The following is a 25504-nucleotide window of genomic DNA, read 5'->3' on the forward strand; positions in this document are numbered from 1 at the left end:
AGACACAAGACAGTCAGACAGGGACAAACAAATAAATAAACAAAAAACAAACAAACCAACAAACCTTTGATTTTCAGCAGCACAGTTTTGCCTCTGTGGATGTTTCCCTTCCTTCTAACCACACAGCTGTACCTCCCACTGTCTCTCTCTGTGGGCTGTTTCAGGGTCAGACTGAGGTCTCCAGTTTTCAGCAGGTCTTCATTCATCTTCGTTCGGTCTCTGTAAACCTGGTGCTGTTCTTCAGGCTGGTCAGAGCCGTTCCGATATATGTGGACCTTCCTGTAAAACCCGTTCTTCCACTCCACCTCAGCATCTTCAGGCAGGTTTTGTGTGGTTTTAAAGGGCAGCTGGACAGACTCCGCCCCCTCCTCCACCTCCACCTGACAGACTGAGAGGACAACAAACACAACATGAGCTGTACAGAGAGCAGCAGGTGTCACAGTTGTAGAGAAAGCTAAAGGAAAGAAGCAGATCTGATCAGAAGGTAACAGGAGATCTTTGAGGAGTCATCACTGAGAAGACTTGTTGCTTATTTCATTTTTCATAGAACATCACATTAAGATCAAGAAACATTGATTAGATTTATTTGTCCTTTGTTTTGAGAAGCAGTTACAGTGTCTCAGTTCTCCTGCTGCATTTTCAATTTGGTCACTTCTTTATAAAAATGTTTTTTAAACTAATCTTGTGATAACATGTGGAGATAAAGTGTGAATTTCCCTCCACATATTTGCACCTGATCCTTTCATGTATGTGTATTTTGCTGCAGTAACATCTGGCTGTCACAGCTGGACTGGCTCTTTAACTGGTGTGAGAGCTCTACAAACAGCTTCATGTTGTCAGCTGTACGGACAGGAATGTCTGATGACTCTTTGTCTATAACAGAGATGTTACCCACTGTCTGTGATGGACTTCCTTTTGCTTTTACCATGTGACCTTTAACTTCTCATCAGTACTGATCACAACTATTTAACTGACAGGAAACAGATAAGAAGATTACAACATCTGACCTTTGACCTGTATCTACAGCACTGACCTCTAAATTTCAGCTCCACTTGTTTCTTCAGCAGGATGTTTCCCTCCCTGCTGTAGACGGTGCAGGTGTAGGTGTTTGTGTCACAGCCTGTGGGGTGTTTCAGGGTCAGACTGAGGTCTCCAGTTTTCAGCAGGTCTTCATTCATCTTCGTTCGGCCTCTGTAAACCTGGTGCTGTTCTTCAGGCTGGTCAGAGCCGTTCTCATACACGTGGACCTTATCGGTATCACTGTCCATCCACTCCGCCTTAGCATCTTCAGGGAGGTTTCCTGTGGTTTTGCAAAGTAACTGGACAGACTCCACCCCTGATTCCACCTCCACCTGACAGACTAAGAGGACAATAAACACAACATGAGCTGCACAGACAGTAACAGATGATGATGGAGACAGAATTGTCATTTTCTGTTTGTTTAATCCTGAGCAGATCTGGCTGCTTCTTAAAGTCAACTGGTCAGAGTCAAAGCTTTCTTTGAAGGGGAGTCAAGGTGTCCATTGCAGGAAATGTTAAATGTAATGTAATGTAATGTTTTCTTGAACCAAGGAAGGTGGTTCAGGGAAACTAAGAGAGACTGGTCCTGGGTGAGGGTCCAGACTAAGAGCAGTTTATAAGTTATTGTTAAAAACGGGTTCAAATATTGAGGGTGAGCACAAAAACAATAATGGTCCAGGAGAGCTTCAGTCAAACAATGATTTTAATGAACACACACGTGGGGAGATGAACACTGCACCATCAGCATCAATCTCACCTCAAAACTGCACAATAAACTGTTTTATAACATCAGGGCATTTTAATGACGCCCCGTCATGCGTCAAGAAGATACAATACATACACGAGTTTGAAAAACACACACATTCTGTTGACGACTTTTGACACATTTAAAAGGACATCTTCTCCGTCTGCAGGCCAGGCGCTTCCCGGTAATCTTCTAACTCTGTTTATCTCCTGGAGCAAACTGTCCCTTAGGCAGACACAATTTCGCAATCACCAGCTTTTGCAACTATTATTTGAAGTCTTACCTAATCATGAGTCTAACTACTGTTTGTGTGTGTGTCTCGACCTCAAAATGCACTCGGCCTCAACCCGCCCGTTGACGCTTCTGGCCTTTTACCAGACAGAAGCTCTCTGTGATAAGTGTAATAATCTTAACTAAGAACATGTGTAATCTATTGAATAAATGCTTTGATGAAATGATAATTAATGTAATGGTAATGATGATGGTTATGAATAGTAGCAGTAAAATATTTCCGTGATCTCTACTATATGCATATTGATGATAGCAGAAGTCCAGAAACCTGGACTGAATGAGGCACACCACTGCTCCTCTGAGAACACTTAACCTGCTCAGGCCTTGACCCACGAGGCTTGTCCAGCCATTCACCGAGTTTTCATTGTTCGACTGATGCTGACAGCCTTCAATTCCCTGGCATGTCACGAACTGGCACAATGTGCTGAGTCCACACAAAAAGTTTACATAAACAAAAAATATATATTTACTAAAGATATCTAGAGGGTGTAGCCTGCATTTCAGGCTATGGTAACTGGGATAGACTCATCAGTGTGGGGGCATCATTCTGAGCTGCAGCATGCCCCCTTCTCCACTACTACTGCTTGGTAAAGTTAGATAAGTTGGCAGATTTCTCGGGTAAATACAGAAACTCATTCCAAGCAGCTGTTCCTACGTGACTGGTGTTGGAACTTTAAACCACAGTTGCGAAAACGAAAAATAAAAATAACCTATAGTTCATGAAATCCAGTGGCGGGTCCTTACCACAGTGGGACTCATTATGCAAATCATTAGGTGACCCCAGAGGGCACAGTGGGGCTCTGTTAACACTGTGTACAAGCTGAGACGATTCCCACCTGGATAATGGTGGAGTACCCACTGTGGGTCAGGGATGAATTGTATTTGTGGGTTCTGTTCATGAGAGAAATAGGAACAGACTGACTGGTGCCACATCTGGAGTGATGTGGACACTGTATCAGGCAGTTGTGACAAAGAGAGAGCTGAGTGTGAAAGCAAAGCTGTTGATTTGGCTGTGATGGTAGTGCCAAAGTCAGGAATTGTGCATGAGTCCTATTGGGAAGAGCTTGCTTGGGAGTACTTCAGTGTACCCCTGGATGAGTGGCAGGAGAGAAAGGTCACCCACCCTCCTTCCCTGTCATCAGAGGGTTAGCTAGTTTGCTAACTGTATCTACAGCACTGACCTCTGACTTTCAGCTCCACTTGTTTCTTCAGCAGGATGTTTCCCTCCCTGTAGACGGTGCAGGTGTAGATGCCTCTGTCATCATCTGTGGGGTGTCTCAGGGTCAGACTGAGGTCTCCAGTTTTCAGCAGGTCTTCATTCATCTTCGTTCGGTCTCTGTAAACCTGGTCCTGTTCTTCAGGCTGGTCAGAGCCGTTCTGATACACGTGGACCTCATCTTCATCACCATCCATCCACTCCACTTTACAATTTTCAGGCAGATGAGCTGTAGATTTGCAGGGCAGCTGGACAGACTCCACCCCTGATTCAACCTCCACCTGCAGGACTGAGAGAACAACAAACACAGCATGAGCCGAACAGACAGCAGCAGCACTGAGCACATCGTCTTTAATCAGATGAAGTGAAATACTTATGGTGAAAACATATTTGACTGATTCCAGTGGGAGTGAAACAAGTGGAAAAGTTCTAAGCACATCAGATGAAATCCCCCACAAACCAGGACGAAGGAGGGATTCAGGGTCACCTGATCCAGCGTTATCAGAAAGGAAAGGTTTAAGCCTAATCTTGAAAGTAGAGGCTGGTTGTTTCCTATTTTACTTTTAAATACTACTACTACTAGTAGTAGTAGTAGTAGTAGTAGTAGTAGTAGTAGTAGTACTACTCTCCATCTATGGGGACTGACATAGCTGCCTCACTGCTAATGAACCCATCATCGTGATGAGGCTGACCTCTGACATGGAGCTCCACTTGTTTCCTCATCAGGATGCTTCCCTCCCTGCTGTAGATGGTGCAGGTGTAGTTGTTTGAGTCTTTGTCTGTGGGGTGTTTCAGGGTCAGAGTGAGGTCTCCAGGTTTCAGCAGATTTTTCTTCATTTTCGTGCGGTCTCGATAACAACTGTTCTGTTCTTCAGGCCGGTCAGAGCCATTCTCATACACGTGGACCTTCCCACTAATATTTGTCCACTCAACTTTGGTATCTTCAGTCAGGCGAACTGTGGTTTTGCAAGGCAGCTGGACAGACTCCACCCCTGAATCCACCTCCACCTTGTAACCTTAGAGGACAACAAAGCACAACATGATGACATCAGCAGCAGCTGTGATGGTCACATGACCTCCCTGTCCCCTCATTGTCTTCTAGTCTCAGTCAGATTGTGTCTCAGTTTGTTCCTGATGTGTTCCTGACTCGTTCTTTGGTAACTAGTCTGCAGCGTCCTGTAAAGCGCTGCAGACATGTTGGATGAAGAAGAACAGACAGACTGAGCCTCCACAGTCGGCCATGTCTCACACACATCAGCACAGAAACCATGAAGATCTCATGTGCCTGAACATCTGAAGCTCACCTGGCATGAAATAGTGCCGAAAATGAAATAAAAGACCTCCAGAAACAACAACAAGAATCAGGAGAAGAAGGAGAACCAGGAGGACCATGACAGCTGCTGCCCAAGCTGGAAATTGTTCTGTGGAGAAATAAACAAAGGTAAAGAAAAAAAAGAAAAGAAAGATATGACTTTTGAATTATAATTTTTACCACAGACCTCTGTTGTTTATCTACATCACTGACCTTTGACCTGCAGCACTACTTTCTGTCTCAGGATGTCTTTGTCCCTGTAGATGGTGCAGATGTATCCTCCACTGTCTCTCTCTGTGGGGTATTCCAGGGTCAGGCTGAGGTCTCCAGTTCTCAGCAGGTCTTCGTTCATCTTTGTGCGACCACAGTAAAGGTTATCCTGTTTTGTAAGATGGTCACTTCTGTTTACATACACATGGACCATCATGAGTTCACGGTCAGAGCGAGTCCACTCCACTGCTGCATTCTCAGGCAGGTCAGGTGTTGTTTTGCAGGGCAGGAGAACAGACTCTGACCTTTCCTCCACCTTCACCTCCACCTGCTGGTCTGAAAGGACAGTAGATAACAATATAAACTAGAGAAGCAGCAGCAGTGATACTGTTAGCATTGAGTGAGTTCCATCATCTGTTGGACAAAAATCATATTTTAAATCTTTGTAATAAGTATGATGGAGTAATTGGAGTGTACAACCTTTACAGGAATTTAACAACATTTTCATTAACTGTTTATAAATAAGTCATTTTTATACATACTCAAACATTTAAGAGGCTTAAAAAATAACTGGAAAGAATAACATAAGTGTAAAAAGTATGAAGTATAAAGCCGTTAGGCATCTCCAAACACTTCCCCCCCCCCTTCCTGGTTTCTTAGTTTTTTGCATATTTCTGCTTCTACTTCTCAGATTCTGAAGAAATAATTCAGCTTTATTATTTAAGATGTTAGACTGGACTGCTGACCTTTGACATGCAGCTGTACGTCTGTCAGTGTTCGTTCATTCCTTCCATTACTGATGGAGCAGGTGTAGTTGCCACTATCAGTCAGTTTGGGTTTTGTCAAAGTGAGGCTGAAGTCTTTCATTTCCAGACCATCAGGCCTCACTGATGTACGTCCACTGTAACGCTGGTTTCGCTCTTCAAGATTTGGACCTTCTTCTTCTTGCACATGGACAAATTTTGGATCAATATCATTGCGAGTCCACATCAACATAGGGTCCTCAGGCATGACACCTGTGTACTGGCAAGGCAGCAAGACGGAAAGTGCACCTTCATTCACCTCCACGACCACAGCAAAAACATGCTGGAAAGCTGGAAGGACACACAAGGAAAAAGAAAGTTTGCCCCAGCATGCAAAAGCTGGTCTCCAACACACAACTGCAGACACCAGAGAGACAAGTGTTGCACTCAAATACAACCTAAACATAAAGAAATGACCAGGTATCCATCCAACCATTTTCTGCGGGTTATCTGCAGAAAATGGCAGAGGTCTCGGTTCCTGGTCTGCCTACATTATTCTGTAAACTCAGCAGCATCTTCACTTCATTGCCTTTAAGCTAAACATTAATCTCTTCTTAAAATTAATGACTTACTTTTTACTGAGCAAGCAGTTAATTATACAAACATCAGTTAATGCACAATTGCAACCTAATGCTATTCTCTGACTATGTATGGTATTGCCAATTGTGAAGAAGGGCTGATATATAAACTACTGATTTTGAATATTTATCAGACACTAATAGACTTTTTTTGAACAAGAGATGAGAATAGGGAGGTTTTGGGAATGCTACTATGCAAGTAACCCATATGGAAAAGATATATATAAATCTTTTAAAGTTTGTATCTGTCTTGTGTGAAACTTGTATGAAAAGCATATAACTGTGAAAACAGATATAAGATCCCTTGAAAAATTATATAATGAAACTTGTATGTTTTGGATACTTACTAAAACAATGTATGAAAGTAATGCGAAAGTGGCCACTTTCATGAGTAAATCATGTAAGCCTTATATGATTTACTCACGAAAGTGGCCACTTTCATGAGTAATCACATATAAGTTTTTACTATTTCTTTTCCGTATGGGTAAAACCAGTGGAAAGGGTTATATGAAAAGGATATAGGACATATGGAACAGCCAACATTTAGACCAACAACGAAGTTACCAGTAGTTCTGCGTTCCAACATCTGGAAGAAGCAACTGCTATCACAGCTACTGGTAAGATAGAGCAAAAGGATTGTGGAGAGGGGAAGCCTGGATGTCACGTGGCAGTGATCAATGAGATTTTTAGCTATAAGATGAACAGCCAAAAGTAGCAGTACCCTTCATGTAGAAGGAGAGTAGAGTCCAAGGTCCAGGCAGCAAGGAGGGAAGTTAGCCAACTATCTGAGCGGCAGAAGGGCATGATGAAAAAAGGGATGGCTTAGAAATACAGCAAGCTGCCCATACCTGTGACAAGTAACCACCACTGTGGCAGGCAACCAGGAAAGGCTATCCAACATGAAGAATCAGAGAGCATCAAGCCTTGTCATGATTCATGCAGACTTGCTCAAGAAGCTGCACTCCCTGAGTGGCTGGCTAACTGAAGGCCAGACAGTCCCCAAGGAGCACCAGAAGGGACTGGTCCCATCCAACTACCAGCCAATAACCTGCCTCAGTACTACATACTACATGGAAGCTCCTGTCAGGCATCATAGCGGCTAAGATGAACAGGCACATGGCTCAGTACATGAGCGGGCCACAGAAAGGGACTGGCAAGAATACCAGAGGACTGAAACTCCAGCAGCTGGAAGATAGAGCAGTCATTCGAGACTGTAACACCAGAATGACAAACCTGTGCAAAACCTGGATTGACTACAAGAAAGCCTATGACTCAGTGCCCCACACTTTGATCCAGGAATGCCTACAACTACACAAGATTAACAGGACCCTAAGAGTCTATGTGGAATTCAGTGGCAATGTGGCAAACAACACGAGAGGCCAACTTCAAGGAAATAATACAAGTTACCATCAAGTGTGGGATCTACCAAGGAGACGCTCTGTCCACTGGTGTTCTGCAAAAGCCTAAACTCCCTCAGTGAGATCAGTGACAAGACACAAGACGGGCTGTGGATACCGACTACAGAGTGGAGCAATCATCAGCCACCTCCTCTACATGGATGACATCAAGCTGATGAAATATCTGTGATGAGTACAGCCTGGAAATCCCGAGGTCAAAATGGGAGACGACCCCAAGGGTGGTGGCGAATGACCAAGCTAAGATCCTCTGGGACTTCCAGGTACAGACGGACAAAATCGCGGTGGCTAACCAACCAGACATAGTAGTGGTAGACAAACAGAAGAAAACAGCCATAGTGATAGATGTAGTGATAGCAAATGACAGCAACATCAGGAAGAAGGAACACGAAAAGCCTGAAGTACCAAGGGCTCAGAGAAGAGCTCGAGAAGATGTGGAGGGTGAAGGTAACAGTGGTCCCAGTGGTAATAGAAGGAGTAGATCTGGTGACTCCCAAGCTAGGTGTGTGGCCCCAAGCAGATCCCAGGAACAACATCGGAGATCTCTGTCCAGAAGAGCGCAGTCCTAGGAACAGCTAAGATACTGCGCAGGACCCTCAAGCTCCCAGGCCTCTGGTAGAGGACCCGCGCTTGAAGGAGATAGACTGCCTGCAGGGTGAGAGATCTGCACAACACACACAGCAGCTGATTGTAACATGAGCTCATCTGAAAGGCACCAAGAAGAATCCAGAGATTTGAAAGTTGCTGCTTTGGATTGTTAGTTTGATCTGAATCAGAATCCAGTGTTTGATGGAAATCTCCTCCTGCTGCACTTCAACACATTAAAGAGAGAGAGATGAAAGAAAAGCTGATGATGAGAGCAGAGAGAGGAAGGTGTACTTACCATGCAGGAGGATCACAAACACCACAAACATCTTCATGTTTGATCACAGATCAAAGATCTCACACACAATGATGCAGATGTGACCCTCAGCAGCTGGATTTCCTCTCCATAGATGTGTTTCCATGAAGATCATGGACATAAAGCAGGATGAAGAGTGTGAAAGAACTTCTTCCACTACAGTATTCATTACAGCACTGTGGCACTCCACAAACCCTCACACTGTCTCAATCCCTGTTTCCAGTTTGACTGAGAGAAGGCCTGAAGCTCAGCCAATCACAGGACAGGATATGATCAGCTGACACAGCTGCAGGGATTTGAAGATTGACAGAAAGTTGATCAACAGGTGTGAAACTATGAGGAAACTCAACAGTCTCCCCTTTCTTAGGTGTTGTCTTTGACAGTCTGCCATGAGGTTTGGCTCCACACACTAAATCTGAAATGTAAAAACAAAACCGAGATTAAAAAAACTGAAGAGCAAAACCTTTCAAACCTGTTCAACATGTGAGACTGAAATACACTGAAAGCTTTTCATTTGTGTTTGGTTTAATCAGTGATGGCTACGGGAACTTTAAGAAACCACGGAGTCATATGCAGTATGTACCTAACTATATTTTGTATGCATGCTGCAAGTAGTAGTAACCTATCATTGCACTCTGTAGGGTCCCAGGTTTCTGTTCCAGAGACACCTGGATGAGAATCAAACCCAACCAGTAGAAACCTTCAGTCTTCACATCAACTCAGATGTTTTTGTGCGACACAGAAAATATGAACAGATGGTTTCTACATGCATGGTTCCCACCATGAAGCATAGAGGAGGTAAGAAGCCTAGAAAAACATTAAATGAGAAGGTGTGTCCCAACATTTTACTCAGTGCTTTGCAACTGGCATAATTTGTGACAGTTTAAATCTCTTCTCTATTGAAGAGCAGAAATTAATACGTTCACACCTGTTGATGAACTTTGACCGACACAAAGTTCATCAACAGATGTGAACCTATGAGGAAGCTCAACGACCTCCTCTTTCCTCAGAGGTGATCTGTGGCAGTCTGCCATGTGCAGCTGCACAGACCCAGCGTGAGCTCTCTGAAAGCTGACTGGGACCTTTTTAAAGAAGTGTTATTTATAATTTAAAACATGAGAAATATATTCAAATGTCTGATGAAATAAGTATGACCTCATTTCAAACTGCAGCTATATTTCTTAATTTTTAAGAGCCAGTAAATGGTTATTGTGAAATGAAAATATAAAAAAATTTGAAATAAACTCTGAACAATGACATTATTTTGATAGAAGTGTTCTGTGATGAATACAGCAGACAGTAACCCTTCTGTGTGCAGCGGTGCTCTGCTTTCCTGAGCAGACAGTAAACGCAGCATGCAGAGTCCTGTCTGTCCTCAGTGTGTCAGCACAGCTTCAGTTCACAGGACACTTTCATTAGTCATCCCTTTATTTCTCTGTTACATTCATTTCAACATTTAAATCATTAGAAATGATTCTGTATATTGTTCAACTAAATGAAAAGACATGAAAATAAGAATTTCCAGGTTGGCCTCAGTTTCATCCTGATACTGACATCAGATAAATTCTATTTGTAGTTTCTGCTCCGTAGATTTTTGGTGGAGACTGAAGCTCATCAGATCCTGAGAGCAATCCAAGACATTTATTCAACCCTTAGAGGTGAAGGCTGTCACCATGGGAACCATAGATCTTAAATCTTAATGTTTAGAATAAGGATTTTTATTTTAACGATCTCTGGGGAAATAAACGTTTCTCTGTTTAAAGCTGTAAATCTACTGCTGAGGAGAGTCCAGAGACATTTCCACAGATGTGTACAAATGTAATAATCAAAGAAGAATTTTATTATTTAACCATAATAATAAAAAAGAAATCAGAGAAAAATGAAACACCAGGTGATGATTTCAATATAAGACTGAATAACTTCCTGCTGCTGGTTTCGGGTGCTCTGTGCAAAGCTCTTTGGAGCTGGAGGATAAAGAAACAGCTTCTGCACATGTGAGCAGCATTATGGGCGAGTGTGGTCGTGACGCTGAGCCTGTGGGTGTCTGCAGAGACCCTCTCTCTCACTCTGTTAATGAAGCCTATGTCACCTGGAGCCCAGCAGACTGGAAACTAGAATCAGGTCTTTATCTGTGCGGAGGCGCAAAGCGAGGTCATGAACATGAACACGTATCTACCTTATTGTGACTGCCTGGATACTCAGTGAAGGACACTTCTGCAAGAATAATCAGCGTAAAATACTTTCCCTGTCATGTCCTGTCACAAAGTTTCTAAATATTTCACACTAATTCTTGATCAGTTTCATGTATATTTTTTGTCATCAGATTTTGAGATTTGTCAGCTTCGATGATGTCACAAGACAGACAAGAAACTGAAGCTGATTGGATCATAAATGACAGACAATTTTGTGCAAATGAGATTTTCAAGATTTTAGCAGCAGGTCAGCTACTAGAAGAAGGCTGGTGGATAATAACCCGCAGCTGTTTTCTGAGCATCCACTGGTGTGTAACTGTTGGATATTTCCACAGCTAACACATCATGAGAAAAAGTTGGAGATCCCCCCGTTTCTTTTTATTTCTTTCATCCTTCCTTAAAGAGATAAAACAAACAGATCAGCACATATAGTATAGGACGCCAAACAAGCAGGAGGACAGTTGGCTGAAGGACAGGAAGACAGATGTCTGCATTCTGTTTTCTGATGGGCGGGAGGAGGTGCAGGAGAGACGCACAGCTGCTCTCACTCAGCTGATGCTTGAGGTTAAAGTTACACTTCCACACTTCCAGCTCACGTGATCGCACACACCCTGTACACACACTTGTGAAATAAACCATTTCACATCTTTTTACATGTTACCCAATAACTTTCAGCCTAGAAGTGGTTAAAAGTGAAGAGAGTGATCCTGACACTCACGTGTGTGGCTCTAATCAGCCACACATGTATGTTTCCAGCTGGAAACACACACACACACACACACACACACACACACACACACACTCAACCTCACATATCTACAGAAGGAGATGATGCCTTTGACACAGCGGCGCAGGCATGAACGTTTGTTCTAAACACAACATCTGCACACTGTGACATGTTTGATGTGTCAAACTCAGCTCCTCGTGTGTAACTGTCACAGTGGGAAAGAAGGCCTTATCACTGCCTGACAAACTACAGATGAAACCACACTCAGGTGCTCACAGATGACTTTTTACAAAAGCTTCTCTGTTGCTGTGCACACACACAAACAGCACTTTACACAACATCAGAGGAAGACGCTGCAGCTACAACAGGAAGTCCCTGAGACTCTGTGGGCTCAGAGTAAACACGATGTAGGCCTGATTAAAGGTGCAGAGCCCCAAATCTGATTAGGTTACCATGTTTGAAATCCTGCCACACTGCTGCCTGCTGGAGACGGGGAGCAGCAGACGCCACTGCTGCCACGCTGCCTTCTCATTATTCAACACTGCTGCTGCTGAGCTGGATGCTCGCAACAGAAACAATCTGCACCACCTGCAGGTAGACTTTAGGTGTTGTGCTTCTGCTGCATTATGGAAACCTGATGGTGACGCTGCTCGATGCTGCTGCTGTTTGTCAGAGTCCAGCTCACAACCCAGTTCGTGGTTTCTTTGCCAGAGTAAACACGGCTGCTAAGCAACAGCTGAGCGGGAGGTGTCTCACACAGAGAGAAGTATGGCTGCACTCTCAGGATGGTGTTGTGTTTCTCTGCTTTGATAAACATTTCCTTCCCCTTCGTGCTCATTGGCCTCGTGGGTGGATCATGTTTGGAGGCCTTCCCAACATCTAAACAAGATAATGCAGCAGTGCTGCCCGAGGTCGTTCCCAGATGAAACAGTCTTCTTATCACGCAGGAGGAAGGAGAGAATCTCACATTGAAGCCGAGCCTGTGATCAGACTGGACTCTCACAGACAAATTCATGTTGTTGTTTACAGCTGTCTGCCAGCAGGAACACACACTGTGACAAAACTATGAAACTCTTTCTGCTGCACATCTGTGTGCGTCCACCTGTTCTCCACTGTGCACAGTGTGTAAATGTTGTGAGTGTAACCCTCCACCTGCAGTAAAGACTGCAGCTGTTGAAGCAGTGACATCCTGTTTCCACTGAGTTTAGCTCTCAGCTACATGTTACTGGTGAGTCTATTTAGGAAATCTTCCCTTCAGTTTGACCTCTGACCTTTGCCTACAGTACTGACATCAGTATCTACAGCAGGTGCTGGGGTTTGTTGCTGACCTTTGACCTGTAAATGAACGCTTGTCAGTCTTTGCTCTCCCATCACTGATGGAGCAGGTGTAGTTGCTGCTGTCAGTCTGTTGGTTTTCTCAGAGTGAGGCTGAATCTGTGTGATGTGTGACCATCGTAGCGCTGTGTTTCTCCTCTAAGATCATCTCCTCCTCCTCGTGGACAGATTTGGCATCAGCTGAAGAGTCCACATCACTGTGGCCTTCTAAAGTATGAAGCTGAGTACTTGCAGTCGTGTTTGTTCGTTATTACAAACACATTCCTCTGGACACAGACCAGGTACACACAGCTCTGCATCTGCTGACGTCTTTAGAAATAACTCTGAAGTCACTCTGACCTCTTTGTGAAATGTTTCAGTCTTTGTATTATAAATGCTGCTCGAGCTTCTACCCCCTTACAAACTTTATCCTCCTCTCTGGTAAATCAAAGGAAACACAAGGGAAGAAAAGAAATGAATAAAACAGCTTTGAGGAAAATTAAACACCAGCCCAGTCTGTGTCCTCTGTGAGACCTTTGAAAAACAATGAAAATCTCTAAACATTCAGTCAAATGTGACCCAGAGTTCACTGGGTCAGACCTCAGCACTCTCTGTGTTCTGGATATTACTGATTAGAGATCAGCAGGTATGAACTCACCACCTACTGACCAATCAGCTCTGTGGAATAGCACCACTATCTCTGGCAGATCTCTGTGCAGACAGTGGGAGGGTCTGAAGTCTTTGTGTTTCCCTGATGAGCTTCAGTAAGAAAGATTTTTAGACTTTAACAGTGTCACAACAAATCTGTTCCTATATAGGCTTTCATATATATTCAGACCGTCCATTCCAAGTAGTATGTCAAGCCTACACTTGAATCCTGTGTTTGTGTTTATTCTTGCTCTCAGACCATTAAACAACATTTTAAGAGGCTTTAACAAATCTGACATTTATTCTTTATAAGCGGGGTGTTCCTGTGGCTGCTGGAAACTTGGTAAAATGAAAGTGTTGTCCTGTCCCAGCCCTCTCCTACCATGGCCGTTCTCCAAGACATTTTTTATCCGAAGGCTGTGCAGCTCATGATACAGGAGACGTGTAATTCCCCTGCTGCTGCTGGTTTTAGGTTTTTGTTGTTTCTGTTTCTTTAAATAGAAGCCGACACAGCAAAGATGCTTTGTGTTTTCTGTTCTGTGAGCCGACACAGACATGTTTGTTACAGGATGGATTATGATGATTGTGGGTCAGATATTCATGCTCCCCTCAGGACTTGTATAATGTTTATTAGCATCGGGACCAAGTGAAGAAACCAGATATGAGCATATTGGTAGTTTGTGCTTTCATCTAATGAAAGCATACTATACTGTAAGAACAGAGGTTTATGGCTCCATAGTGTAGAGGTTAACATGTTCAGTGGTGACAATAATCGCCTTTGTGTTGCATTTGGTGTAAAACATGCAGAGCTGTGTGCTGTGACAGCTTCTTGTGATGAGGGAGCAGCTGAAAGTAGCTGCTGTACGAACACGTCCATCACTGAGTGATCTGTTTGAGGGGACGGAGGTGAGTCTGTCACTTGGATCTACATCCGGATGAACAGAATCAAGTTTTTAGGACGATCATAGTACGACTTTACAGAAATAAAGTAAACTACAGTGAGGGGCTTCATTTAGTAAACTCATGTTACAGAGTTTGTCGTTTGAATGCTTAAACCACTGCGACCACTGCAGAGAACAACAGCAATCTCACCTCCTCGACCAGGACAGGTTTACCGTCCTCCTCTAAATGTCACACAATAACAAAATGGACTCAAAACCCAAACTGGACAAAAGGGAATCCCAGTGAAGAACAGACTGCTTTCATTGTTACAGTCAGGTTGTACAAACCAACATGTGTGATGAGCAGGATAAGCAGTCACATGAGGCTGGTTACCAACTCACTAAGTTAACCCAGAGTTTGCTCATACGTTCACATGAAAGAGGCGGTGCTGGCAGCATGTAACCAATCAAAGGGGGTGTTTGATGGATCACATGACTCCACAAAAAATGATCCCTACGAGCTCCACCTACGAGAGACTTATTATCATATAGGGATTAAGAATCTATAAAAGAACATGAAGGAAACGGTTTCCAAGGCCTAATCCGTGGATCGACTTCCTTCGAGGCGTGGACGTCTATCAGCAGAGAATGTACCTTAGTCTGTAACACAGTCAAATATATTCTCAAGTAATATTCAAGCATGCCATTCAGCGTGTTAGTACGAGCTCGGGAGCAGCTTGGGAGAACAAGAAAACAGAGACTGCTTTAGATTGTCTTCCCAAAGTGACTCAACTTTATTCACAAGTACAACAGTTTATATAGAGGGTAAAATTCATGAGACAGCAGATTATCAGTTTAAACCAGTACAGACCAAGATAAGGCAGCGTCTTCCTGCCCTTGGGTGAAGAAGCATCCTTTGTGTAGTGTATCAGTTCAGCTACAATTGTGATTATCTCAGCGACATATTTTCAAGGCACAAAACGAAGAGTTCTTACATTAGTGAAATCTGAAACAAACCATTTGGCCTTCAACAGGCGTCTAAAAGATTAAGAAACTAATGTAGCTGAGGGAGTGATCTCTGTGGTATTTCAACCTTGTACCAGCCTGTGATTCTCACACATCAATTCTTGGGTCAAAGAGAAAAACACTGAAACAAAGGGGCCTTATTGAATGACAGAGTTTTCCTGCATAATGTCACTATAAAACAATATCCAGTAAATGCTACCATGGTACTAAAATACCTAACAGAACACTATTGTGAAAACGAATGCTGCAGCAAATCATTAACCTGCTGATTTAAAGCACAGAGCAGTGAAATAAAGGTTTTGATTCCAGTCGATGGTTTTGTTGCTGAGCGCGCTCTCAGTGCTGCTGATTATTTCTCAGGTGATGGCTGCACATTAAACTGGACCAACTGAAACTATAACGCTTATTGTCCAACAGCCTGTGGAGCTTCATTTTCATGCACATCACAGTGTGAGTGGTTGAACAGGTGTTCACTGCTATGCAGATGACACCCAGCTTTAACCATGAAGCCAGATAACACTTGCAAATATGTAAGACTGCGTTCTTCCATTTGTGCAACATCTCTAAAGTTAGAAATATCCTGTCTCAGAGTGACGCTGAAAAACTAGTTCATGCGTTTATTACTTCCAGGCTGGACGACTGCAATTCATTATTATCAGGAAGTCCTAAAAACTCCCTGAAAAGCCTTCAGCTAATCCAAAATGCTGCAGCAAGAGTCCTGACAGGGACTAGAGAGAGAGAGCATGAAGTGGCTGCTTGGTGTCTCCAGTGTAGGTCTGAGAACTGCTCGCTGCTCTGCACAGCATACTCTATGTTTGTTCACTTTTTTTCCAAACTGCTTAGACGACCATGACCTGGATGACTGAGACACTACACAGGCTTAGAGTTTAAAGCATCTTGAGACGACTGTTTTTGTAATTTGGGGGTACATAAAGAGAAAGAAAGAAATCTAGAAAGTCAGAGCAGCTGTCTGTGTTATGACCATCAATACGATCATACTTCAAATAGCAATACCGTCATGTTCAATGAATCCAAATCAACCTGATGATCAAATGACCTCAGATGAGCTGCTTCCTCCAACCAAACTAAACCACTGAGTGGATTTGTTCCCTCTGTAGTGTTGAACACGAACAGCTTAGCAGGATGAAGGAAACGAGACAAAACCTCAGTGTGTAAGAACAGGATCAGAGCCTGAAGTGAGAAATTCCTCCATGATCTGCATCCAGACTTCAGTAGAGCCAAACAGACTCAGACTGTCTGCTGGACTCTTACACACATTCAGAGCTCAACATATACACTACACACTAAATAGTTGTTGCTGTTTCAGACTCTGAATCTGAAGCTCAGCAGTGTGTTTCCTGTTTTTCTGTCTTTACATTGTTCCTTAAAGGTTCCTCCAAGTTTTCTCACTGTTCCTCTGATCCATGCAGATCATCATTACAGGCATTCAGCTTTCTTCTTCTACTCCTTCTTCTCTGTGTGTCATGTCCTGTTTGAATCATCCATCTGTAGTCAGGAGCAGCCGCTCCATTACAAACACGACAGCAGAACAACAACACTGGATCAGATTAAATTGTTATGACCGAGGTTAAATTCATAGAACAATAATTATTATAATATGTTAGATCAAAACCAAATTGACAAGTTAAAAAAGGCGACCTGTGATCATGCTGTTTGACATCACTGATCAGTCACACAGATCAAACTGATTGTTACGGCCCATCTAGACCAGCGGTCCCCAACCTTTTTTGCGCCACGGACCAGTTTGTGCCCGACAATATTTTCACGGACCGGCCTTTAAGGTGTCGCGGATAAATACAACAAAATAAAACCAGTACCGGTACCGAAAAAAAAAAGATTTATTCATAATACACGTGAAAAGACCCAGGAAAACCGAGTTAACGAAAAAACGATAACAAAATAACGCTGAAAACCGATAAAAACCCTGAAAACCATACATTTCACACCCGAGTCTCACTCTCGCAGCCCGGCACCAAATGAGAGATCGGTGTACTCATTATCATCCTCATCAGTCTGTGTATTTAAGCCCTCTCTTTCTACTCGTTCACTGTCGTGTCATTGATGTTGTCCTTCCCGTGTGTTCCCTCAGTTCAGTCCGCCATTCAGTTGTCCAGCCAGTCAGTGTCCGTTCACCCACTCCTTATAATAAACCTCACCTACCTGCCAGTCCTGCGTTTGGGTTCCTTCTTCCTCGCCTCCACACAACATGTGAACACTGCAAGGCCAAAGTTCTGTTTTATATTAATACATCTTCCTGTGTGTGAGTCACCTGGGGTTTGGTTCCTCTCCGGTCTGGCAAAGGGCTGGGAGAGCTGAAGTACCACTGTCAACCGTCATGCCTCATTGCCTGGAGGGTGTTTCAAGTTTGTTTAATTGTTTTGTATTAGTTGGTTATATGGCAGCCATTTTGTTTTCCTCTGTGTGTGTCATGTGTTATAGCTAAACCAGTATTAACGTTCCCCCGTGTGTCATTTCAGGAGGTCAGTTTGTCTTATGTTTGCTTGAGGTTTCGTTAATTGTTACCTTGAGCTTAGTCTATTGAGTTGACCTGTTTTGCTGGTCTGCCTGTTTAAGTTTTGGCTTTGTTAAATATCTTTTTATACTTTTGGGTCAATAAAATCCAATTTTTTAAATTAAACATCTGTGTCCTTTATGCTTTACTGCTTGGTCCCTGAGACAATGATACAAACAACATACTCAAAGAAATTAAACCAAATGACAGCAGCGTACCTCCAAAACTAACAAAAACAGGAGAAAACAGTGATCAAATACAAAGGCAGTCCACCCCTACATGCTGCTGTGTAAATATGTTGTCTCCATGTAGTTAGCCAATCTGCAGGCACCGTCTCCAGGTGCATATGAGAGACAACATTACGACAGCAGTCATAACACTGATTGATCAGCCGTCAGAGGAGTCGGATCAATGGAGCTGCTTCTGGTCCTGATGTCCCCTGTTTGATCCTGGACCTGCAGAGGAGACACAAGACAGTCAGACACAATCACACAAGCCAGCAAACAAACAGACAAACCAACCTTTGACTTTGAGCAGCACAGTTTTCTTTCTGATGAAGGTTCCCTTCCTCCACACCAAACACTTGTACTCTCCACTGTCTCTCTCTGTGGGCTGTTTCAGGGTCAGACTGAGGTCTCCAGTTTCCAGCAGGTCTTTGTTCATCACAGTTCGGTCTTTGTAAACCTCGTGCTGTTCTTCAAATTGGTTTGGGCCGTTTGTAAACACGTGAGCCTTCTGGAACGGCTCGTAGCGTTCCCATATCACTTGAATTTCCCCCGACAGGTTTTTTGTTGTTTTAAAGGGCAGCTGGACAGACTCCACCCCCTCCTCCACCTCCACCTTCACTGGAATCACTGAAAGAACAGCAAACACAGACAGCAGCAGGTTTTCAGAGGTGTAGAGAAATACCATGTCCTGTTTGAATCATCCATCTGTAGCTTCACTGAATGCTGGAGGTTCGAAGAGTCTAAAGCACAAAGTCTGATTTGTGTTTACGGAGCAGCTCAGAGCAGATCTTGCTGTTCTCACAGGGGGAACGTTATCAGGTTTTCTCCTGGAGGTCAAAGTTCAGCAGGTGTTTGTTCACTTCTCCTTTTACACTCTGATCCTCGAGGACACAGGAGGAGCTTTCAGACCAAACTGTCGTGCAGACTCTCTGAGAGGAACTGCCCACTGAGGAGCTCCTCCGACATCTACAGACTAACAAAGACTTGTTTTCTGTTTGAATGACACCACCAGCAGGGACAGGCTAATGTAATGGAAAAAGGTCTCCCCAATCTTACTGGTGGAATTTGAAAAGAATACAAAAAACTATGATCCCACGAATGAGAAATGTGGGTGTTACACAACTCTTATAGCAAGGGGATATAAAATATAAAAGGAAGACACAAAGTGGTCCTATCTACATAAGCAACTGAAGTTTGTATATGCAGGTAACAATGTACAGAAATATTAATAGAAAACTGTACGGAGTAAGATAGCAGTAAGATGAACAATGGGCTGTGACGGCAGTTCTTTGATCATTAATATCCAAATTAAATATTTACATATTAATGAATAAATTAGCGGAACAAGTCAAGAAACCCCAGAGGACACCTGCTAACTATATGCATTATGGGTAGTGTAGTATGAGAGACTCACCTGACACCAAGGTATGACGGAAATGAAACAAAAGACTCGCAGCAACAACTACAAGAAGAAGCAGGAAAACCAGGAGAACTGTGGCCCAGGATGGAAACGGTTCTGTGGACAAACAAAACAATATCACATGACTGCTGAACGCTGTACTCAATCTGCACTGACCTCTGACCTGTAGCTACATCTCTGACCTTTGACCTGCAGCACTACTTTCTGTCTCAGGATGTCTCTGTCCCTGTAGATGGTGCAGATGTATCCTCCACTGTCTCTCTCTGTGGGGTATTCCAGGGTCAGGCTGAGGTCTCCAGTTCTCAGCAGGTCTTCGTTCATCTTTGTGCGACCACAGTAAAGGTCGTCCTGGTGGTCGCTTCCATTTGAACACCCATGGACCATCATGAGTTCTCGGTCAGAGTGAGTCCACTTCACTGTGGTGTCCTGAGGCAGGTCAGGTGTTGTGTTGCAGGGCAGGATGACGGAGTCTGAGCCTTCCTCCACCTTCACCTCCACCTGCTGGTCTGAGAGAACAAGAAACCATAATATCAGCAGCAGCAGTCACACTGATGATAATCAAAGCATCTGTGTTTGAGATGGTCCTGTGTCTTTGACCCAGTCTTTGAGCTGCAATTATAAAATGTTCATATTTGAGTTTTCTATTATATTTACATTCTATTTTATATGGCTTTTGTATTCTTTTAGTCCATCTGACTTTTTTTAGTCAGACCAGTTTGTCTCTGTGTCCTGTCCTCAGTGTGCTCATGCTAGTTTACCTCAGATTTCCTCAGTCATGGTCTCTTTGTCTCCCCAGTTTTGTTTTGATGTTTCCAGACTGGTTGCGTTTATAAAATGTTTCTGCCATTTTTTAGGTTTAGATTACTAGAAAGACCCTTTCTACTACCTTCTACTGTGACCTCTGACCTGTGTCAGCACTGTACTCATGTTTGACTTGTAATTACAAAGGTTATTGGGGTTTTTGACCTTTGACATGCAGCTGTACGTCTGTCAGTTTCAGTTCCTCCCTTTCAGTGCGGATGGAGCAGGTGTAGTCGCCACTATCAGTCAGTCGGGGGTTTCTCAGAGTGAGGCTGAAGTCTCCAGTGTCCAGAGCATCAGGCCTCATTGACATGCGCCCGCTGTAACGCTGGTTTTGTCCACTCAGATCATCAGTTTCTTCTTGTCTCAGATGGACAGATTTGGGGTTGAGATCAGTGCGAGTCCATATCATTGTGGGGTCCTCAACTACAAAACCTGTGTACTGACAGGGCAGCAGGACAGACTTTGCCCCCTCATACACCTCCACCATCACAGCCAGGACATGATGCGAAACTGGAAGGAGACACAAAAAACAGAAACACTAATTAACTATAATTAGCCCATATAATGAGGATAGAAAGAGACTGAAATCCCCCTGACTTTTCTCTCCCTACATCTGAGCAAGTGTGGAAAGGTTTAATATCATTTATGTGTGAAATGATAAAGCTCTAAAAAAGAGCTTTTCCATACAGTGGGATGCAGAAGTTTGGGCAACCTTGTTAATAGTCATTATTTTCCTGTATAAATCGTTGGTTGTTACAATAAAAAATGTCAGTTAAATATATCATATAGGAGACACACAGTGATATTTGAGAAGTGAAATTAAGTTTATTGGATTTACAGAAAGTGTGCAATAATTGTTTAAACAAAATCAGGCGGGTGCATAAATTTGGGCACTGTTGTCATTTTATTGATTCTAAAACCTTTAGAACTAATTATTGGCTCGGTAAGCTCAGTGACCCCTGACCTACATACACAGGTGTATGTAGAAAGTGTAGCTGCACTGCAGGAGTTACGTTTCAGATAACAGAAAATTGCTGTCTGGGTTTCCCATGAATTGTTGAAAGACTGCACAAGATGAATTCAAGCTATCTAATGGATAGCCACAGATAGTGGATATCTAATTGTGCAATTAGACCCATTAGTCTGACACAGAGACAGACAACTATTCACACCTACGGGCCAATTAGAATCACAGATTAACCTCAACCCCACTGACTGCATGTCTTTGGACTGTGGGAGGAAATCCTGAGAGAACCCACTCATACACGAGGAGAACATGCAAACTCCACACAGAAAGGCCAGATGCTGCAGTGAACTCAGGACGTTCTTACAGTGCATCAGTAAACTCATCGACTCGTGAATTTTCTTCTCTCCTTCTTAAATCCTGCCCTCTGAGGCAGCATCAGAATTATGATGCGAATGATCTGTTGCCAAGATCAGCTCCGTCTCCTCTGGTTCATAGGTTTCTTTTATCTTTTTGTTTCTTAATTTCTATTTGTGTTGTTTCAGTTATTAAAAACGTATCTGGTGTACAGTATGATGATGTCTAAGGCAGGACAGGCAGGAGGAAAACATGGGTGGAGGAGACTTTAGGAAGATGTAATAAATGACTAGAGCACAAATAGAAATGAACAGCATATCGCCAACTGCTCTATTGGTAAGAGAAAGAACAACAAATGTACAACATCTGGAAAATAAACATCTAAAAATTCACAGCTACATAAATCCACTTAAATCTTATCATGGTGTGTGTGTGTGTGTGTGAGAGAGAGCGAGCGAGAGCGTGTATGTCTTCAAGTTAGGCGCACACACATTTTATAATAATTGATATAATATAATGTGTTTTTCTGGATACACTGGGCTTTTTCAGCATTCAAAGATTGATGACACGTGTCAGAGCACTGGCTATGAATTTCAGAAGGATCAGGCCTTAACTTAACAGAAAAGTTAGCAATAGTTCTTTTCCTATTACAGCTACATCCACTTCTGTCGGGCCTAGGCTGCTCATAGGGCTGGGTATCATCACTGATTTCTATTATCCATTCGATTCTGGTTTTCAAAGTCCCGATTCGATTCAACTTGGCCTCAGACAGTCAGAAATATTATAATTCTGATCATTTATCAGTACTGACTTCATCAGAATTGTGAACATCACAGCAGATGCCTTTGTGTGAAAGTAACTGAGAATAAAACACAGAAAAACATGAAGGAGATTTTCCTGGTCTGGCTTTTTATAGCAGATAACCTTAAAAATATTCTACAATGTTCTGCATATAAAGTTTAAATTTCTTCAGTATTGAACAACAGAAAAAATAGGCTTTCTTGTCTGAGGTCATTTAAGTGAAAAAAGAAAAAGACAGCAGCCACAGCGCTGTAAACAACGGTAGACTGGTGGGTAATAAGCGAATGAATAATACAGAAAACAGAGATTGGAGACGGGAAACTGTTCTTGAAGTACAGAGAGAGATAGAGAGAGAGCTAGCTGTGCATGAAGTGTGATTTTAATAGTCGTGGAAGCAAAACAGCAAAGTTCATGACGACATTGATCAAATGTGAAGCGCAGTTTGCTGCTTCTTTTGCTGCAGGCTCGGTGGATTTTGGTTGGAGAGACAAAACCTGCAGCTCAGAATCAGCGCAAAAAGACGTAAACACAGCGGACGCATCAGGATCGCTAAGCTCCGACAGCGTGTCCGTCTGCGGGCCGTCGGGTGAGAAAGCCGAGAAAGACAAAGCTGATTCTGATGCGTCGGTCTGTGTTTACGTCTTTGTGTGGAGTCCGTGTACCTGCTCTCATCTGCTGTTTGGTTGTTGTTGAAATGGTTTTGTGAGCTTTAATCTGAGAATCTGGCGTTTCTGGCAAAACACAGTTATATTTAAAAGTCGATTCAGGGTTTAATGAATTGATATCGCTTTATTCAAGCTACTCACCTCCCACTTCCACCTACACTTTCTACTGGACCACGGCCAATCAGAGAGGTCCCGCCCCTGACTATCTCTGATTGGTTTAGTCCACGATAGGGGCAAAATGTGTGTCTGTTGTTGACCACAGGGAAGGTTGCAGATTTTTTTTTTTTTTTTTTTTGCTACCCGAACATTTGGTCGCACAGATGCAACCAAATATTTTTTAGTCGCACCACTGAAAAATTTGGTCGTATTTGCGACCAAACTGGTCGCACTCTAGAGCCCTGAAAGTACTTTTTCAATTTTCAGGTTTTAAAGATGTTTTTGAAAATAACTATGAAATCAGTTAACAAATCAGCCATGCAGTGTGATGAAAGGAGCTCTCTGATTGGTTAGAGTAACACAAACATGCACTGGTGCTAGCATTAGCTTTTTTAGCACATTAGCTTAAGAGGTTCAATGTTGCACTGAGTGTGAATGCTGGAGCGAAAAGTCCTTTAAACGAGCACACACACCTGTTAGTAATGCTAAAGCAGAGCTAATGGTTCAAACAGGAGCTTAGAAAAAAATCCAGGTCAGTCTCCAAAGTAAATTTTAAAATTAATTCCAACATGTATTTACTAATCTGTATTTTATTGTACAATTAAACACCAAATCAAAAAAGCTTTATGTCAATGTGTGTGAATCTCTTGGTCTTCCATATCAGACATCTGGTGCTTTGACACACCTGGAACACTGCACAGCCAAAAGTCATCAATTTAAAAAGACCAGAGCACATTTGTGCGTTTGGAACAAACTGTTACAAATAAAACAAAAACTAAATGTTGTTTGTTAAGTTTAACAATGATCTGTGAATCAGTGAAGCTTAAAAAGGCACCAGGATGAACCAGTGTGGGGACTACACAGCACTTTGTTACAACTGACCTGCTGCAAAAGCACACTGTTCCCATTTATTTAGCTGAATCTACAATAGATCTGGCACCAGGCTTCTTTTATAACCTTTAATGTGGCCAGACTTCACTACAGGCAGTATTCTGGTAATATTAGTGAGACAGGAAAGGAAAATTTCTTAAACAGATGAGCAGATACCAGGATCATGAGCATGAAGCCTGCAGATTTCAGCAGGAGTAAAGTAACTGAGGTGAGTAGTTATACATGTTACACACTTCAAATTATTTTAAACAACCGTGTGTGTGTGTGTGTGTGTGTGTGTGTGTGTGTGTGTGTGTGTGTGTGTGTGTGTGTGTGTGTGCATTCAAAGAGCGCTCTCACCGAGTACCAGCAGCACGAACAACAGCAGCAGCATCTCCTTCTCTGGGAAAAACCTTTAGTTAGAAATCACAGTGGTGTTCGCTGCACTGCAAGCATTGGTGCACGACAAAAAGTTTCCTGATAAGAAGACCCTCCTGAGTTCCTTCAAAATAAAATCCTTTACAGAAAAGGACTTTCAACATTAAACTCGGAGGAGAAGCGTTACAGCAGGGGTGCCCAATCCCAGTCCTCGAGAGCTACCGTCCTGCAGCTTTTAGATGCATCCTTGTTCCCACACACCTGAATCAAATGAATGGCTTGTTATCAGGCCTTTGCCAAACATGATGGCATGCTGAAGAGATCAAACCATTTGATTCAGCTGTGTTGGAGTAGGGATGCATCTAAAAGCTGCAGGACGGTAGCTCTCGAGGACCGGGATTGGGCACCCCTGCGTTACAGCATGTCTCACACAGACTACTGACAACTTTTAGCAACATGTGGATTTATATTCTGTTGGAACCTGAAGCTGAAAAGAAGGTTTGAAAGGAAGGACGTCAGTTTTAGTCTCTCTATGTTGAAGTTCTGCAAAACTGACAATAAGTTTTGAACCTATGAAAAATGTTTTATAGCTTTAAAAATAAAATTCAACTCTTCAAGCTCATGACTTTGTTTTTTTGAGTTTTCCTCTTTCACTCCTGCAGCAGTTCTTATGTGTTAAAAAAACACACAAATTAATAATGATTAAAGAATTAAGTATTATAAGTATTAAGAAAATGTTTGTAATAATTTTTAAAAGGTAATGAACTTGTGCCATGTTGGAGATGTCCGCTGATCACTCTGCACACATTTTTACAGAGGACATGTTTCTGTTACAAAATATTTTCCACTAACTTCATTTAATTGTCTCCTCTGTCGCAGAGGATGACTGGAGGCTCATAGAAAGTTGAGAACAGACAGAAAACATGTCCTCCACACTCTGGAAACATGGGCCTACAGAGCCGATAGACGGAGTGTGAAAACGATCTAAAATGAGTTTACGTTTGAGGTTAAACACACATGTGGACTATAAACAGCCCGTGCATGAAGGTA

General features: G+C 42.8%; 3 protein-coding genes across 3 annotated transcripts in view; all 3 read right to left on the reverse strand.

The window, feature by feature from the left end:
• LOC309703501 (butyrophilin-like protein 2) overlaps positions 1-6267 on the reverse strand; it is a 522068-nt gene extending 515801 nt beyond the window's left edge. The window contains exons 1-2 of the mRNA XM_082528383.1: positions 5541-6267; positions 4798-5130 (exon numbers count right to left, since the gene is read on the reverse strand). Coding sequence (XP_082384509.1) covers positions 4798-5130; positions 5541-6033 — 826 coding nt within the window. The 5' untranslated portion in view covers positions 6034-6267. The remainder of the gene's footprint in view (positions 1-4797; positions 5131-5540) is intronic.
• The window catches only part of LOC309703463 (uncharacterized protein), a 179477-nt gene that overhangs the window by 77961 nt on the left and 76012 nt on the right, over positions 1-25504 (reverse strand). The window contains exon 6 of the mRNA XM_082528286.1: positions 1330-1360. Within this exon, the coding sequence (XP_082384412.1) occupies positions 1330-1360 (31 nt within the window). The remainder of the gene's footprint in view (positions 1-1329; positions 1361-25504) is intronic.
• Positions 16644-24877, reverse strand: LOC309703588 (butyrophilin-like protein 2). The gene is made up of 6 exons (XM_082528503.1): positions 24437-24877; positions 20426-20773; positions 19642-19965; positions 19454-19555; positions 18334-18666; positions 16644-18267 (listed from the first exon to the last, which is right to left on the reverse strand). Exons 1-6 carry the CDS (start codon positions 24468-24470, stop codon positions 18221-18223), a joined length of 1188 nt encoding a protein of 395 aa, XP_082384629.1. The 5' UTR covers positions 24471-24877; the 3' UTR covers positions 16644-18220.

The sequence above is a fragment of the Aulonocara stuartgranti genome, assembly GCF_965226115.1.
Source record: "Aulonocara stuartgranti genome assembly, chromosome: 3".
Lineage (NCBI taxonomy): Eukaryota > Metazoa > Chordata > Actinopteri > Cichliformes > Cichlidae > Aulonocara > Aulonocara stuartgranti.